The sequence below is a fragment of the Rhinichthys klamathensis genome, unplaced genomic scaffold (assembly GCF_029890125.1).
Source record: "Rhinichthys klamathensis goyatoka isolate OS25496 unplaced genomic scaffold, OSU_Roscu_1.1 h1tg000558l_1, whole genome shotgun sequence".
Taxonomy (NCBI): Eukaryota; Metazoa; Chordata; class Actinopteri; order Cypriniformes; family Leuciscidae; genus Rhinichthys; species Rhinichthys klamathensis.
In genome coordinates this window covers 378,257-394,317 of record NW_026607026.1, presented here as the reverse complement: position 1 = coordinate 394,317, position 16,061 = coordinate 378,257, and the positions used below count along the sequence as shown (strand labels likewise).

Here is a 16,061-nt window from a genome sequence, read left to right as displayed (position 1 = left end):
TTGCGTTCATTCACAAAACCTTTACGTTCCAACCGAGAAACTTTGCGTTCATTCACAAAAGCTTTACGTTCCAACCGAGAAACTTTGCGTTCATTCACAAAAGCTTTACGTTCCAACCGAGTAACTTGGCATTCGCTTCCAAAAGCTTCGCGTTCCCAGAGAAATTGTGCATTCATTCGCAAAACTTTTCTTTGCGAGCAAATGCAAAGTTTTTCGGGGAACGCAAAACATTTGCGAGAGAACACAAAAGAATTGATATACAATTTTCCACCCCATTCCATATTTTATTCAATCACAATGTCCCTTTAGGGGCTCCGTAGATATCAATCAGAAGAAACCATAATAAAAACTATTTTCTTCATCTACCTAAATGCCAAAGCGACATTTCTTATTTTCATTTAGTTTAACTTTATGTTTTAAAATAATCTAGGCCTAAATTAAAACTAAATTTCATTCATTAAAATAAAATCAATTCAAACTATATAAAAAAAAATAATAAAAATGACAAAAAACGCAATTAAACACTAAAACTTTGAAATCAAAATGAAATTGCTAAAAAAATCTAAAAGTACAAATTAATTCAAAATAGTAATAAAAACAATAATAGCATTTTATTGATACTAAAATTAAAATGTGTCTTACATGGTAAACCTTACAACCATGAAGACAAACATATCCAACCGAGCCAAAACAAATATCATGGAAATAATTTACTTTATATACTTCAATCTTATCTTCTGAACTTAATAACAAAAAAAAAATTAACCCTAAGCACATCGATATTTCAAAGTATCACAGTTATAAGAAACCAACCACACTTGGGCCGATGTCTTGCGTCTGAGCTAGTTCTGAGGACTAGTTTCGCTTGCTATTTTTAGTGATTAGCCCACAAACCATGAGCGAAACTTGTCAAATGTACATTTTTACCATTTAAACAGAACCGGTGTGACCAGACTTTACAGCCACGAAATACTTTCACCTCAACTGGATCGGTAAGAAAGAGAAGAGAACGTCTTAAGAAGTTTCTCCTAACAGGTTCCTCGAGATCTTCATTCTTATCATTACATCAACCTAAGCCACACTAACAAATAAGTTGTTTTTGGACATAATACCCTTACGCACCTTTCAAAACAATGAAACATGAATATATATATAGTAATATGCTAAACAGTTCCATCTAACACCACAGTACTTCTTTGAAAGCATATCAGACCCAGGCACTTTTTCTCATGCAAACTGGGTTATAGACGTCAAACGAGATCCCACCCACCGAACGTTCAACTCTGGAATGTTTATGCAGCCTATTCTTAGTTAACCTTAATTTAACCAGGCAAGTCACTTAAGAACAAGTTCTTATTTTTTTTAACAACGGCCTATTCTTAGTCCTAAATCAAAAATATTAGTAGTTCAAGACACTAAATGTGCCTCCAGCAGAAACACAACCGCAGAAAGAGCGACGGTGGATCTTACATTACAGAATCATGTTATAACACCTGGGGTTTGGTGCAACTTACATAGTGCCTTTATTAATAATGAAAATTAGAAATGTATCTATTAAAGGAGCAGTTCACCCAAATATTTGGATTTTATCATCAATTACTCACACCCAAACTGATAAAGTAGTACATATATGTAGTGCGCTCTCTTCTATAAGCCATATGATAGTATAGTTAAACGAGCTAATATTTGTTTTTTCCCCCCTCATTTTCAAACTTGGTAGCGCAAGTCCCCATTTACATACATTGTATGGAAAAGAGCAGCGTGAACATTGTATCAAAGCTCTCCTGTCATGTTCCACATAAGAATGAGCATCAAAAAGTGTGCAAGAAACATGTGGGTGATCAAATGATGACACAATTTTTGAGTGCGCTACCCCTTTAAAACCAAGCTTTCCCACAGTGAGACACAAACACATGTCATTACCACTCAAGCACGCTTGAATACAAAGCATACTTAAGACAAGAACCTGTACTTATTCATACAGTATGCATGCAGCACAGGCTCATCTAAAGGTGTGTTGTTCATTTATCATTCATTTTGGACACTACCGCCTGATATTATAATCACCTAAGAAGCATGAGAGAGAATGAGTTTGTTAAGGTAGTGGTGAAATAAGACATAGAAAAGACGTTAAAGCAAAGAACAATAAATGCAATCCTCTTTTCTGAGTCTAGGCCCTAATCTGGTCAGCTGACAGATGCATCTGGCTGGGAGTTCATGACCAGGAGGCATGAAATGTCTTTCATGTTCAACCAGCCCAAATGGACCTACCAAAAATCTCCATATAAAAGTTAAGACACGTGCATCCATAACCGTTTACAATTTAAAACCTGGGGGAAGCACGTGATGCGAGTTTAAACGATAGAAATTTAATATCAATAGAGTTTAGGCTATTTATCTGATGGTCAAATGAATGCCAAACACATTAAATAGCTTGCCATCAAACTAAAACCATACCTCTCGAATATTATCCGCACTGCGAATATCCCCAAGGCCAGCGGCAGCGCGGAGAGCAAGTGGCCGGCTTTCGGGTACTCCACGCCGGGCGCGGGGTCGGCCAGATCCGCCCAAGTGACATTGTGCGGAAGCCAGAAGCGCTCGTTCCAGAACCAGGCTGAGAGCGCAGCCATGTTAGAGGGAAAACTAGAGATTCGGGAGAGAGGAGGACGTTTAGAAAGAAAGTATGCGGGTGGCAAAGGATTCACCGCCCCCTTTCTCCCTCTCTCTCTTCCTCTACCTCTCTCTCTCTTCCTCTACTGTGTGTAGTTTGGTGTGAACGAGTTGTAGGTGTTTCCACTCCCGTGATGCGGTTGCACGAGGAAGTGTGCGCGCGGACAGATTTCTCGCGCACTATACGTACTACGTAACTACATTACGAGACTAAATGCCCATAAATAATACATATTACATGTAGTAAAGATATTATGTCTCTATCTTAGAGTTTTTATGATATCTTTCCAGGCGGGAACTAGTAAACGGTCCGAAATCCGAATCGATTCTTTGAATTGATTCAATTCATGATTTGGTGAGTCACAAAACGAAAACGGTAAAGTTTCACATATCATCAACGCACTATTTTGATCGAAAACGTAGAGATAAATAGCAGTATTTGACGGAACACTTCACTTAAATAAATCCGTTTTTTTTAATCGATTCGTATAGAGAGCCGCGCGAACGAAGCGATTCGCTCAAATGAATCATTCTTGTCAACGCGTCGTCATGACAACCTCACCGCTTGTTATTTGGCGCCCCATTGTGGACAAAGTCCCTTTAAAACACGCAAAGATCCTTTAAGAATTGTAATTATAAAGACTTTGTTGTGGACAAACTACGATCAGTAAAAACATATCAGACATCAGTATAACGAAATACTTCACTTAAATAAATCAGTTCTTTGAATCGATTCTTATAGAAAGCCGCGCGAACGAAGCATACAAATGAATCATACTTGTCAACGCGTCGTCATGACAACTTCACCGCTTGTTATTTGGCGCCCCATTGTGGACAATGGTCCCTTTAAGACAAACAAAGTCCCCTTAAGAATCGTGATTCAACAACGAACAGTAACATGTCTGACGTCAGTCAAGCGCTTAAATATATATATATATATATATATATATATATATATATATATATATATATATATATATATATTATATATATATATATATATATATATATATATATATATATAAATATAAATATATATATATATAAAATATATATATATATATATATATATATAGGGCTTGCCGCCTATCATATATATATATTCATCACATTTAAATGATTAATTAAATAAATAAAAAAATCCATCCAATAAATATAAAGATCCAGCACACATAATATAGGCTAATTTTATTGTATACAGTAGATCTTTATTTACTTAATTTATTAATTAAATTTTCTTGAGGTTTACTTTTCCTCACAAACTTTTTATCCATGATAAAATTAAAACTCCACTTCAAAATTGTTCATATATAGCCTATTACCCTTGCAATTTATTTTTGATCAGGTTTTCTCATTGTTAATGTTTCTATCCTTTAATTTGCAAAAAAAAAAAAAATGTTTTTTTAAAAAAGTAGTAAAGTAGGAAATTCATATTTCACTTTGAAATTACACACATCGCAGGGTTATTATCCCCAACCAAACTGGTAAAAAACATGTTTGCCATTTGAAATAAACATTCACTGAATCACAATAATAGCATAATAAAACAGAAATTAAATTGTATGATTCTATAAACATTAAAAAAACATAACTTTAAAACAGAAAATAACATTTTAGCAATATTTTCACTAAAAATATAATAAAGATTTTTGTAACATTTTAAACAGTTTATTCAAAATCAACACAGACTGTAACGTTTATTCACATTCCTTTATCAAAAGCAATTCATGTAAATAAAAATAGAAAGAAACTAAATCAAAACAAAATAAATAAAACATTTAAACATAAAGGCCCGGTTTCCAGGACAGGCTTTAAATTAAGACAGGAGTAGACCTTAATCTAGAATAGTTTAAAGGGCCATTTTAGTCTAGGACTATCTGCTTAATCTCGGTCCGGGAAACCGCCGAAAAAAGTGCAAAAGTGGCAGCCAGTTTTTCAAAACCTTGAACAAAGTGCAGGCAATTTAAAACGGAAAACAGAATAAAAAAAACTTTTTTGGGGGTATATACCTTTTAAATTAATAAAAGGTGTAAGACTTGGGACCTTGTCTTTTATGAGAAAAAAAAGTTTAGGAAGAAGGCTGAATGCTACAAGTCGATTATTTGTGACTTAAATATAAAGTGGGGAAAAAGAAAATCCAACAATGAAGTTGAAGATAATAAGCAGCAACTAGTGGTTACATCCTGAGACACGTTTCTTTGGGAAGTCGCTTTCCAAAAGCTTCACTCCAGAAACATTCAACCTCCAGGAGATCTGCTGAAATATGACACCGCTAAAGGCAAACCTCCACCACAAAGTGTTTTGTTCAATCGGATCACAAGTGGACGACGCTAAACACAGGTGTAAACAGGGTCTAAAACGTTATGAACGTGTCCACTTTTGACCACTTCCAGAGGTAGAACACACATTTGCCCGGATTGCTTTGTGTAGACCAACAGCTACAAAAGACTGTCTACTTTACAGTTACTGAGGTAATTCGTAAAGATTATGGGAAGAGCGCAAGCCAGACGGGATTTAAACTTTGATGGCTGACCTAAGTTTGATTTGAAGATGAAAAATGTACCAAGCACAATGTTCTCTCACCATTCCTGATTTCTAACACACACTCACAGCGTTCGACTGGTCTTGTGTCTATTAGTCAGAAACTAAAGCTGATGCTCTCCGTGTGTTTTGTTGGTTTTGATCTCCGGGTGCATTCATTTGTAAATTGTGCAAGCTTATTTTGTCCATTAGATCAAAAGATCTGAAAAAACAACAACAACATACATTTACCCGCCCATAGACCCTCCCCTACCCTTGGAAAAATCAATCATGAAAATATTTCAAGACTTACGAAAATAAGGCCTAATGACAAATAAAAATGACACGAAAACATAAACGACTAGAAAAAAATTATTATGATGCATTAATGTTATCGAAAAAAAAAAAACCCATCTAAAAGCAATAGCTGTTGAGATAAAGCTGAAGAGTTAATGAACTAAGGTAAACTGAATCCTGTCCTATGACACATCCTATGAGATTAATAATAATCAGATATCCTATATGCATAACATAAACGTAACTCTGGATGCGCTCTTCCCTTAACAACAACGCTGATACACGGGCAACTAAAGCACTGAGAATTTACAACATTATATTAAAATTATATTTATATTGTGTTCTCAATATAATGCTATATATTATGAAATATTGGCACTGGACATATTTCATGATCAAAGTGATTCCATGCATTTTCCCTTTCAAATCCAGTTTCACATTATTTCGGCGGTCTGGAAGGCGTGATGATAACACAACCAGACCTCAGGAACCACCCAAAAAATGCTGCAATAACCAATCAGAAAAAATATAAATATATTTTTTAACGTCTAGGGGTTCGTTTTCATGATAGATTGTCTATGTCACGAAGGAGTGCTCTTGCCCATCCCTAAAATCAATGTGACTGCGAAAGGATTTAATCAAGTTGCAGTTTAAAAACACAAGCCCATTAGGGACTTTAAGAGACTTGTAAAAATAGAAATATGTTTTTGACAATTCACTTATTCATCATCTTCACTCATATTATCTTCACCCTGATCCTGTAGGTCTTGGAATGTCTCGTTCTGTAAGAAATCAACAAATCACAGAAGGTAAAGAATGACAAATGAACATTGTTATTATTTAGAGTCACAGAAACTAAAAAAAAAAAGTTTTTGTGAAACTGTCGTTTGAAATGTTTATTTCCCATTGCAATTATTTATTTTTTCAGTAAAAGTGCAACAAAAAATATAGATCTGAATGTTATATGTAAAGTCAGAGATTTCTACAAAGATACACTACAGTAGTGCAGTAACTTACCTTTTCTAGGTCTTCATACTGAACGTTTTGCCTAATTTTCTCCATGTTTACTTTGAAAAATAATCACACACACACACACAACTTAATATAAAATGTTGCACAATAAAGATGTTTTCTCTCATTATAATATCTGAAGGAGATACTTACAACTTCCTGAGTTCCTCTGGCGATAGTAAATCCCGCAAGCTACAGCCAGCAGAACAACAACAACAACACATATTCCTGCTATGGCTCCTGGAGACAGACCTGAACCTGGATCAGCGAAAGACAGAGACATTAGTGTGAGTGAATCTGTCAGATTGATCTATAACAAACAATGAAATCACATGTGAATCTCATTCGGTTTAAAGTAGATTACGGTTTCATGCAGTGATGCCAAAAGTACCGTTGATTTAGTACCAGTCATCAAAGTAATCAAATAAAAAGATGTAACGAAGGCATGCCAACTTTATTTATATTACACACAGTAAGGCTGCGTTCACATATCGCGCCTAAAAACGCGTAGAAAACGCTGGGCGCGCCGCATTCTTTTTTTTCAAAACGCTAGGGCGGTTGCGCTCCGGTTGGTTCTTGTCACGTGACCTACTGTGCGCTTATGGTGCGCTTGCGGCATTCTGAAAAGTTGAGATGTTTTTATCTCGATGCGGCGCGGACGCACCAGGAAAAAACGAGCGCGTCGCACCGCGACCGCGTCGCTTCCATTATGAGCGCGCAAACCGCGCGCCTCCATTTGAAATAATGAACTTGAGCGCGCAAAAGACGCGATATGTGAACGGGCCCTAAGAGTGTTTTTCCTTCCAAATGACTAAATGATACTCACCAGTGACATTAACACTGAAGCTCATGGTCCTCCTAATACTGAAGCTGCTGGTGCTGCTGATGATCTGTAGTTTATATTCTCCAGAGTCTGTGGTTCTGGTGTTTGTGATGGTCAGAGATCCAGTCTGATGATCCAGCTTCAGTCTGCCTCTGAATCTCTCTTTACACTGAACATCTGTACAGATCTGACTCTGATCTCCAGTGAATTCAGCGATGAGAGTGTCATTAAAATACCACGTCATCACACTATTTGAGTGTTTTTCTACAGGAGTCTCTAAAGTAACAGCTTCTCCTCCCTTCACAGTCTTTCTCTTCATTTGAACCCGTTCAGCAGAAACACCTGAAACACAAACCAACAATATGAGACAAATAGGCAAATTTGAGGCTTTCTTGACCGTCTAGTCTGTAAAGCAATGTTTATCCACATTTACAAACTTATCCTATTTTAGATCTAATTCTAAGCATTTTGGAACCCGGGGAATTAAAAAACAATGAGTTTTACTCCTGATTTACTGTTATAATAAATACATCAAGTTTCAAGTTTAATTAATTTTATAAAGTATATTTAAAAATAGCCACAAGGCTGACCAATATGCTGTACAAAACATTTAGATACAAATCCTAAATATACACACTTAGAATAATACACACAAACATAATTGAATATACACATTTAAGAAGAAAAAAAATCTATAAAATTGTCAGGGAAATTGTCTGATCTCTAAGGCTAAGTTGCATAAATCAAATCAAATCAATTTTATTTATAGAGCACATTTAAAATCAACCTTGGTTGGCCAAAGTGCTGTACAGTAAAGTAAGAAAGACTAAACAAGGTAAGACAAAAAAACATACAAGTTATGGTACATTGAAGGATGTTTTGGTCACTTGATCTTAAAGGTGCAATGTGTAACATTTTTGAGTATCTATTAACAGAAATGCAATATGACATCCATAATTATGTGTTCAGTGGTGTATAAAGAACTTACTTAATAAACCGTAATGTTTTTATTACCTTAGAATGAGGCATTTATATCTACATAGGCGCGGGAATCCCCTTCTATGAAGGTCGCCATATTGTGACGTCATGTTTCTACCGTAGCCGAACGCGAACAAACAGCGTTACAGAGCGCGTTTCGTCACTACGTTGAGAGAGAAGCCGCAGGAAGCTAGAAGAAGCTAGTCGTAAACACCGTGAGTAGTGACTTTTCCCTTGTCAGTGGTGTAAATATGTAGTTGGATTGTTTCATGTAACTTAATTCTTCTCCCTCGCTGTGTTATGGCTTTGCTATGTGGGGATAAATGTGCTGGTTAAGTTCGTGAGACAGCTGATTAGTAGGCTACTCTTGTCATTGACCGTAAAACAGTTACAGGAATCACCAACCCGTCGATCTTGGAAGCATTTTAAGTCGATCGAGTTTCCAAAATCAGAGAAAAAAAGCCTATTGTGTGTAGTAAGTGGTGTCTAGGGGATGCGGAGGCGCGCGCGCTGTTACAATCACGTCATTTTTGCCGCGCGCACCTGTGGGCTCAAGCCTTGTTTATACTCGACGCGTCCGCACGAGCGCGAGTCTCCGCTGACTCCGCGCGCACCTCTCCAAACGGACGAGGCGTTTATACTTGACGCGCTCGCCGTTGTGCTATTCTGTGAAACGACAGGGGGCGACTCGGAGTAATTCTCCTCTAAACCACCAGGAATCAGCAGTGAAGAAGTAGTTTGCCGTTTAGTTTATTAATTTCTGATTCATATAAAAAGAGTAATAAATGCAGTAGGTTTATTGTACTTTCACTGCATGTAAACTAGTTAAACAACTGAAGGCTTATTGAAGAGTGTTTAAACCTTAATTTCATCAGCAGGGCTTACTTCTGCTATTGTAGGCTTATTTTGTAAATGTAAGCAGTTACTTTACTAAGTGCAAACTGGGTGCTTAATGCAAATGTGTTCCTATTCACAAAATGAGAGGCTTTTATGGTCGCCCATCAATGCAAATGTCTCAGAAGGATCAACATGCTGGTACAGACGTACCAGTTCGGCCAGATTCGGCTGGAAGTCGTTCATCTTCGGATGCGGCGCCGCGCGCGATGTTACAAAAAGTGCCGTGCACACCGCCAGGCGAAATGGGGTCTTGCGCACTCAACGCCCACGACCACCCACACCGCAATGACGTCATTTTTGCCGCGCGCAGCTCGCGCTCTTGCGGACGCGTCGAGTATAAAGGCCAATTTATACTTCTGCGTCGAGTGTACGCCGTAGTGTACGGCGTAGGCTACGCACGTAGGCGACGGCGTCATGAGCATTTATACTTCTGCGTTTAGGTCTGCGTTGCTCTGCAGTACAGCGCCGAAACGCTAGTTGGCGGCGGAGGGTTTTAATGTTCCACTGTGTTTAGATTCCTCGCGGCAAGAAGAAGAAGATTCCTCGCGGCAGTTTTGAGTTTAGGTTACTACAAGAAATGTCGACTGAAAGAGAGCAGATCATGTTGGAGTTGGAGCTTATCGATGTGGAAAAGGTAAATTTTTAGTTTTTTTAACAGTTTCGCTGTACTTAGACTTTAAAAATGGCGGGCGGTGCAGAAGAACACGCCGGAAATGCATAGGAGGAAACGCGATGCTACCAAGCCGACCAATCACAGATCTTGCGGTCCGCGTCGTCGCGACGTGTAGTTACATTTTTGAGGAGGTGCGCGTCAGGTTACGGCGAAGGGTACGGCGTATGGTACGCGTCTGTGTGTATGCTACGCCGTACCTACTGCGCGCACCCGACGCAGAAGTATAAATTGGCCTTAAACAAGGCTTCATGCGGACGCGTCGAGTTTAAACAAGGCTTTACGCTTTAACCAGCTCAGCCACAGTAACAGCTCATATTAGCCAGCTAAACTTTTACTACCCTGTTAGAAAAAATATATAGTTGCATAGTTTCATGTGGTTCTTCTCCCTCGCTGTATTATGGGTTTGCTATGTGGGGAGAATGTGCTGGTTACGTTCGTGAGACAATCAGCTGATTACTATTATTATATTATGTAAGGTGCATTGTGTAATATTTCTGAGGATCTATTGACAGAGATGCAATATAAAATCCATAACTATGTTTTCAGTGGTGTATAAAGACCTTAATGAACCGTTATGTTTTTATTACCTTAGAATGAGACATTTATATCTACATAGGCGCGGGAATCCCCTTCTATGAAGGTCTGAAGGTATGTTTCTACCGTAGCCGAAAGCAAACAAACAGCGCTAAAGAAACCTCATTGCTTGACTTACTACTCTCTGCTGCTGACTCAGACGACGACGACATATTTTGTCTTACGTCGGCCACCGTAGCTTCTCATTCGAGTTTGAAAACCGAGGGATAGGCCGCGAGTGACTTGCTGTTTGCAATTTGCAAGTCTCACCACTAGATGCCGCTAAAAATCCCACACTGCACCTTTAAAGGGATAGTTCACCCAAAAATAAAAATTAAGTCATTAATTACTCACCCTCATGTTGTTCCAACCCCGTAAGACCTTCGTTCATCTTCGGAACACAAATGAAGATATTTTTGATTAAATCTGAGAGCTGGATCACTCCTCCATAGGCCATAGGACGCATGCGCGAGAACTGAGAAGAGGACGTACTTCTACTACTTCTTGTTCAGTTCTCGCGCATGCGTCCTGGAAATCTCTTGAACTCTCGTCTCAGGCCCACAAGGAAGAAAAGGAATAGTCGAATAAAGTCGTTATTTTTGTTTGTTTTTCCGCACAAAAAGTATTCTCGTCGCTTGATAAACTTATAGTGGAGCCACTGTAGTCACATGGACTATTTAAACATTTTCTTCAATGACTTTCTGGGCCGTCAAGTTTCTATCCCTTAAGAAGCCTATGGAGGAGTGATCCACCTCTCAGATTTAATCAAAAATATCTTCATTTGTGTTCCGAAGATGAACGAAGGTCTTACGGGGTTGGAACAACATGAGGGTGAGTAATTAATGACTTAATTTTCATTTTTGGGTGAACTATCCCTTTAAGCTTCTAGAAGGGGTATAGGAATGCAGCAACTCAATTTCAATAAGTAGATAGGAGCATGGTTATGCAGACATTTATATACAAATAAAATCATCTTAAAATCAATTCTATACTGAATAGGAAGCCAGTGGAGATCTCAGAATTGAAGTGATGTGATAATATTTACAAGTTTGCGAATAAATTTTGCAGCAGCATTTTGGACCAGTTGATGGTGAGCGATTTGTGACTTAGAAATACCGCAATACAATGAGTTGCAGTAGTCTAAACGAGAAGCAATTAAAGCATGAACTGCCATCTCTAGTGTTTTGTCAGTTAGGAAGCGTTTAATTTTAGACAAAAGACAAAGTTGATAAAAAACTAGATCCAATTACCGAAGATATTTGTTTGTCAAGTTTTAAAGGTTCATCTAAAAGCACACCCAAATTCTGCACATGCGTAGATCTGAATGCAGAGAAGTTCCTCAAATCAAGCGGGTGGTCTTAAAATGATCAATGGGGTCGAAAACTATCACCTCAGTTTTATCTTCATTTAAAGATAAAAAGTTGAGCAAGCCAAGATTTAACCTCGTGTAAGCATAATAAAAGAGAAGTTAATTCAGACGGATAATTTTTCTTGATAGGTATATATATTTGAATGACGTCAGCATAAAAATGGAAGGAAACACCAAGTCTTCTTAAAATAGACCCCAAGGATAGCATGTACAGCGAGAAAAGAGAGGGTGCCAGGATCGAGCCTTGTGGGACGCCACAGGAGACGCGAGCGACAGAAGAGGAGAAATCTTTCAAAAACAAAAACTTTCTGTTTGATAAATAAGACTGAAACCACTTGAGGATAGTACCTTTTATCCCCACACATGACTCTAACCTAGAAATTAGTGTGGAGTGGTCAATAGTATCAAATGCTGCGGTTAAATCTAAAATAACAAGTACCACGGAGTCCCCTGAGTCAGTAGTATATATATATTTAAAAAATAAAAACAATAAATAGCACTCTCAAGAGGGCCGATTCAGACTATGAGCAGATTTAAAACCAGACTGGAAAATCTCTAAGATACAATTACAATTTAGAAGGGACTGAAGTGGCTCAAACACAATTTTCCAATCCAATTTCACAATCCAAAACCTTTTTGAAGGATTGGGTGAAAATTGCTCAACACAGAAGGATCCAGTAAAGGCTTCTTGAGCGAGGGAGCAACAGTAGCCACTTTGAGATTATCAGGAACAGAGCAGGTAGAAAGACACTTATTAAGAACAGACACCAAACCCCGGCCCAATAGTCGAACAATTATAAAAAAAAAAAAAATCTAGGGTGTATAATGTCATAAGAGCAAAAGGTGGGTTTGAGAATAGCGATGGTGTCTTTAAGATCCCAGAAGGCAGGATGCAGCCATGGGATGGAGGTTCAATATGAGAAAAGCTTACATTGGGTCTTAAATTAGATTTTGTCATTAAAAAAAAATCTAGAAGCCTTCACATTGAACATCAGAAGCAACAGACATTGTATTGACTGGAGGATTTACAACAGAGTTGATAATTGAAAATAAAACCTTATGGCTGGAATGATTTTTTAAAAATTAAATTCAAGATTAATGATGAAATTTTAAAACATACAACCTGCTTTGAATAGCGATGGTTCTGTTGATTCTTTTAAAAAACAGCTAAAGACAGTACTTTTTAGACAAGCTTTCAGTTGACTGAGCTATTTTGTTTGTATGTGTTTGTGTTTTTTTTTAATATGAATTGTTATTATTTTGTTAAACTTATGTAAAGCACTTTGTGATTTTATCTGTGATAGGTGCTATATAAATAAATTTTACTTACTTACTTGCTTTTAAACAATCATAAATGACTCACCATGAACAGCAACTTTGAAGATCTTTCCGCTGCTGCTGCTGCTGAACTTTAGTTTATAATCTCCAGCATGTTCAGTTGTGATGTTCATGATGGTCAGAGATCCAGTGTGATGATCCAGCTTCAGTCTGTCTCTGAATCTCCCATCAGTGCCATTATTACACTGAACATCTGTACAGGTCTTACTCTGATCTCCACTGATTCGACCGATCAGAATGTCATTAAAATACCATTTAATTCTGACTCCTTGGTTTATTTCAGTTTTAGTGTATAAAGTGACTGAATCTCCCTCCATCAATGACACTTCATCAGTGCCATTAGACACACCTGGAGAAGAAACGAACAGTTAATCAAATATCTTTTTAGATTGAAAGACAAAAAAAAAAAATTCAAAAGGAAAAAACTGAAAAGGTTTTTTTGTGTGGGTAGAAATATGTCTGTATTAAAAAAAAAAACTAAAAAAAAAAACAGCAGAAGAACATCACTTATTTACATCCATGTCTCATGGATGTTTTGTATAACGTAATACACACTTTACATTCTGATTCGTATACTCCATATTTATTGCATTTATGCACTACACAAGTGATTATTGCATATTTTTACAGACCTGATGAATATAATCCCTACAAAGCCATGGAAAATGCCTTATTGCAATTTCTCACCAAAATTATGACTTAAATACCACTATTTCATGTTTGTATTCAAAATACTGCGCATATACATGCTCAAGTTTGTTGGTACCCTTACAGCTCATTAATAATACTTTATTCCTTTTATTTCCAGTTTTGAATGCATTTGTAGCACCTGCCAATGAGTATATAGGGTGACCATGGTTTTTCTACAGGTACTCTCGGCAAGACTCTCTGACCAATAAGAAAAAGATGAAGAAGACTCTGTACTCTCAGGTTATGTTCCACACTTCAGAGGTATCAGCATATGTTTGCCCTATTGACGAGGCTCCAGTTTTTTCTTTTTGCAATGGGGTGTTTTCTACAGTATATCATGTATATGTTTAGAAATACATCTCAACTTATAACAAATGTGGGGGAAAAAAGCTATAAATAAAAAATAAATCCTTCTCTTTAATTTACAATTAGCATCAAACAAACAATATAATTCTTGTTCACAGTAAAAACCAGTGGTGTAAAGTATGAGTAAATGTAATTAGTTACTGTACTAAAGTATATTTTTGGCTTCTTGATCAGTGATATTAGCAACTTTTACTCTCTACTTGACTACATTTTTGAACGAGTATAGTCTCTTCTCTCAACTACTTTTGTGATGAGTAAGTATAATGCAATTACTCTGATTTTCAGTTTACCTTCAGAAAGTATGAAAACAATAGGGAGACTAAGCTAAAACCCGGGGAGAAGAGGACGTTTGTTCACCCTAGTTGTAACTTACAGCTATTTTAGAGCTTTTCGAAATTATATTTCAAGTTTCATTCAGCAAAGGTGAGCCGGTTCACCGGCAGGTAAATACATCTAAAACTATTTAGTCATTTTTTATTTATCGTTGACAGGAATATGTATTGAAACAAGTAAGTGTCTTACCATGAACGAGGAATAAAAACACAACCAACACATTAATAATAAACTTTTGAAGCGTCAGCATGTCTGCAACGAACGGAGCCGTGATCGATTGTTTGTGATATCAGTTCCGGGTCCTCCGTCAAATCTGGGTAGGCGACTCACTCACATTAGCGCCTGATTACAATTCCGTCAAAAACATGATGAAACCTGTTTTAACTATGGTATAATGACCATTAATGTCTGTATTAGATAGCGTATATGTACCAACATAGCATACAGATACAGATGAGCCTGATAGCTTCGTTTATAGGCTACACGCAGTTGCACTTACATCATGTATTGTAGGCTAACGTTAGTCCTTTTCATAAATCATTTCCACTGATTCCTATTAAAGCCAACGAAGAGTTCAAGTATGAACAAGCCTTGATCTAGTTATTATAACTTCTTCCATCCTGTTTCTGCCACACAGACTACATTTTTATTGTACATACTATATAGGCTACGTACGTACAGCTTAATTTCCATGAATCCCTTTATGTGCTGGTACCCAGCAGAATCCCACTGACCCTTTTTTCCTTTGAATACGATACAAGAGCATGAATATTTTTATAAATCAGATCTTCTCTGGATGATCTTCGAGTAATGATGTTAATACTGACGAAGAATCAGAACACATAACTACTCAGGTTTTATTTCCATAGCCATGTTAACCCAATTTTGGTGGCAGTTCTAAGCTAATTTATATAGATAAATTAGCTGTTAATCTTTTTGACATTTCTACGCTTAATACTGGAATATACAGTCCAATTCCTGTGATTGGATCTTTTGATCCTGTTGATCATCTGCTCCTTCTCATGGTAGGCAGAGGCACACACACACACACACACACACACACATGCATAACTAAAAATTACGGTACATCTCTGTCCATAAGGCATTTCCTAGAAACAAAAATAAATAACAACACTGTAAGCAATGCATTATATTCAATACATTGTCTAAATATGTGTAACAAAAAGGCATCAGGGTGATTGTGTAAGGATGATAAAAATGATGTAATATTGAAATATACTTAATATGGTTCATAAAAAGTTAAACATCTTTATTTTATATATTCATTTTAAAAGTTAAAATTCTTTAAATCATTGCGTTGCTGCACTGTTTAAGAAATATTTAATTTATTTCTGTATAAAACAGGAGAAAGAAAATACACTTGTGGTCGGTGGATCGGTGATCTATTGCTTTTTCTGTAAAAGAGGCTGAAGTGATTTAATAGGATAAAAAGACGATCTGTGTTTAAAATGCTGTCTTATTTAACTTCTATAACCATTTTGGTCTTTGTTTGTTTACATAAG

General features: G+C 37.0%; 2 protein-coding genes across 2 annotated transcripts in view; both read right to left on the bottom strand.

The window, feature by feature from the left end:
- cers5 (ceramide synthase 5) overlaps positions 1-2,747 on the bottom strand; it is a 33,364-nt gene extending 30,617 nt beyond the window's left edge. The window contains exon 1 of the mRNA XM_056239330.1: positions 2,458-2,747. Within this exon, the coding sequence (XP_056095305.1) occupies positions 2,458-2,630 (173 nt within the window). The 5' untranslated portion in view covers positions 2,631-2,747. The remainder of the gene's footprint in view (positions 1-2,457) is intronic.
- A 3,459-nt stretch (positions 2,748-6,206) lies between these two features.
- On the bottom strand, positions 6,207-14,796 carry LOC130073728 (uncharacterized). The gene is made up of 6 exons (XM_056239302.1): positions 14,728-14,796; positions 13,175-13,498; positions 7,325-7,663; positions 6,652-6,756; positions 6,505-6,554; positions 6,207-6,269 (listed from the first exon to the last, which is right to left on the bottom strand). The coding sequence occupies exons 1-6, from the start codon at positions 14,786-14,788 to the stop codon at positions 6,207-6,209; spliced, it is 942 nt and encodes a 313-aa protein (XP_056095277.1). The 5' UTR covers positions 14,789-14,796.
- Between the last annotated feature and the right edge of the window lie 1,265 nt (positions 14,797-16,061).

Excerpts from the sequence above, each read along its gene's own strand:
- LOC130073728 (XM_056239302.1), bottom strand. The coding sequence starts at position 14,788 with ATGCTGACGCTTCAAAAGTTTATTATTAATGTGTTGGTTGTGTTTTTA. Across the intron at positions 6,555-6,651 it reads CCAGAGGAACTCAGGAAGTT|TAAACATGGAGAAAATTAGG; the intron begins GTAAGTATCTCC and ends TATTTTTCAAAG. Across the intron at positions 6,270-6,504 it reads AGTATGAAGACCTAGAAAAG|AACGAGACATTCCAAGACCT; the intron begins GTAAGTTACTGC and ends GATTTCTTACAG.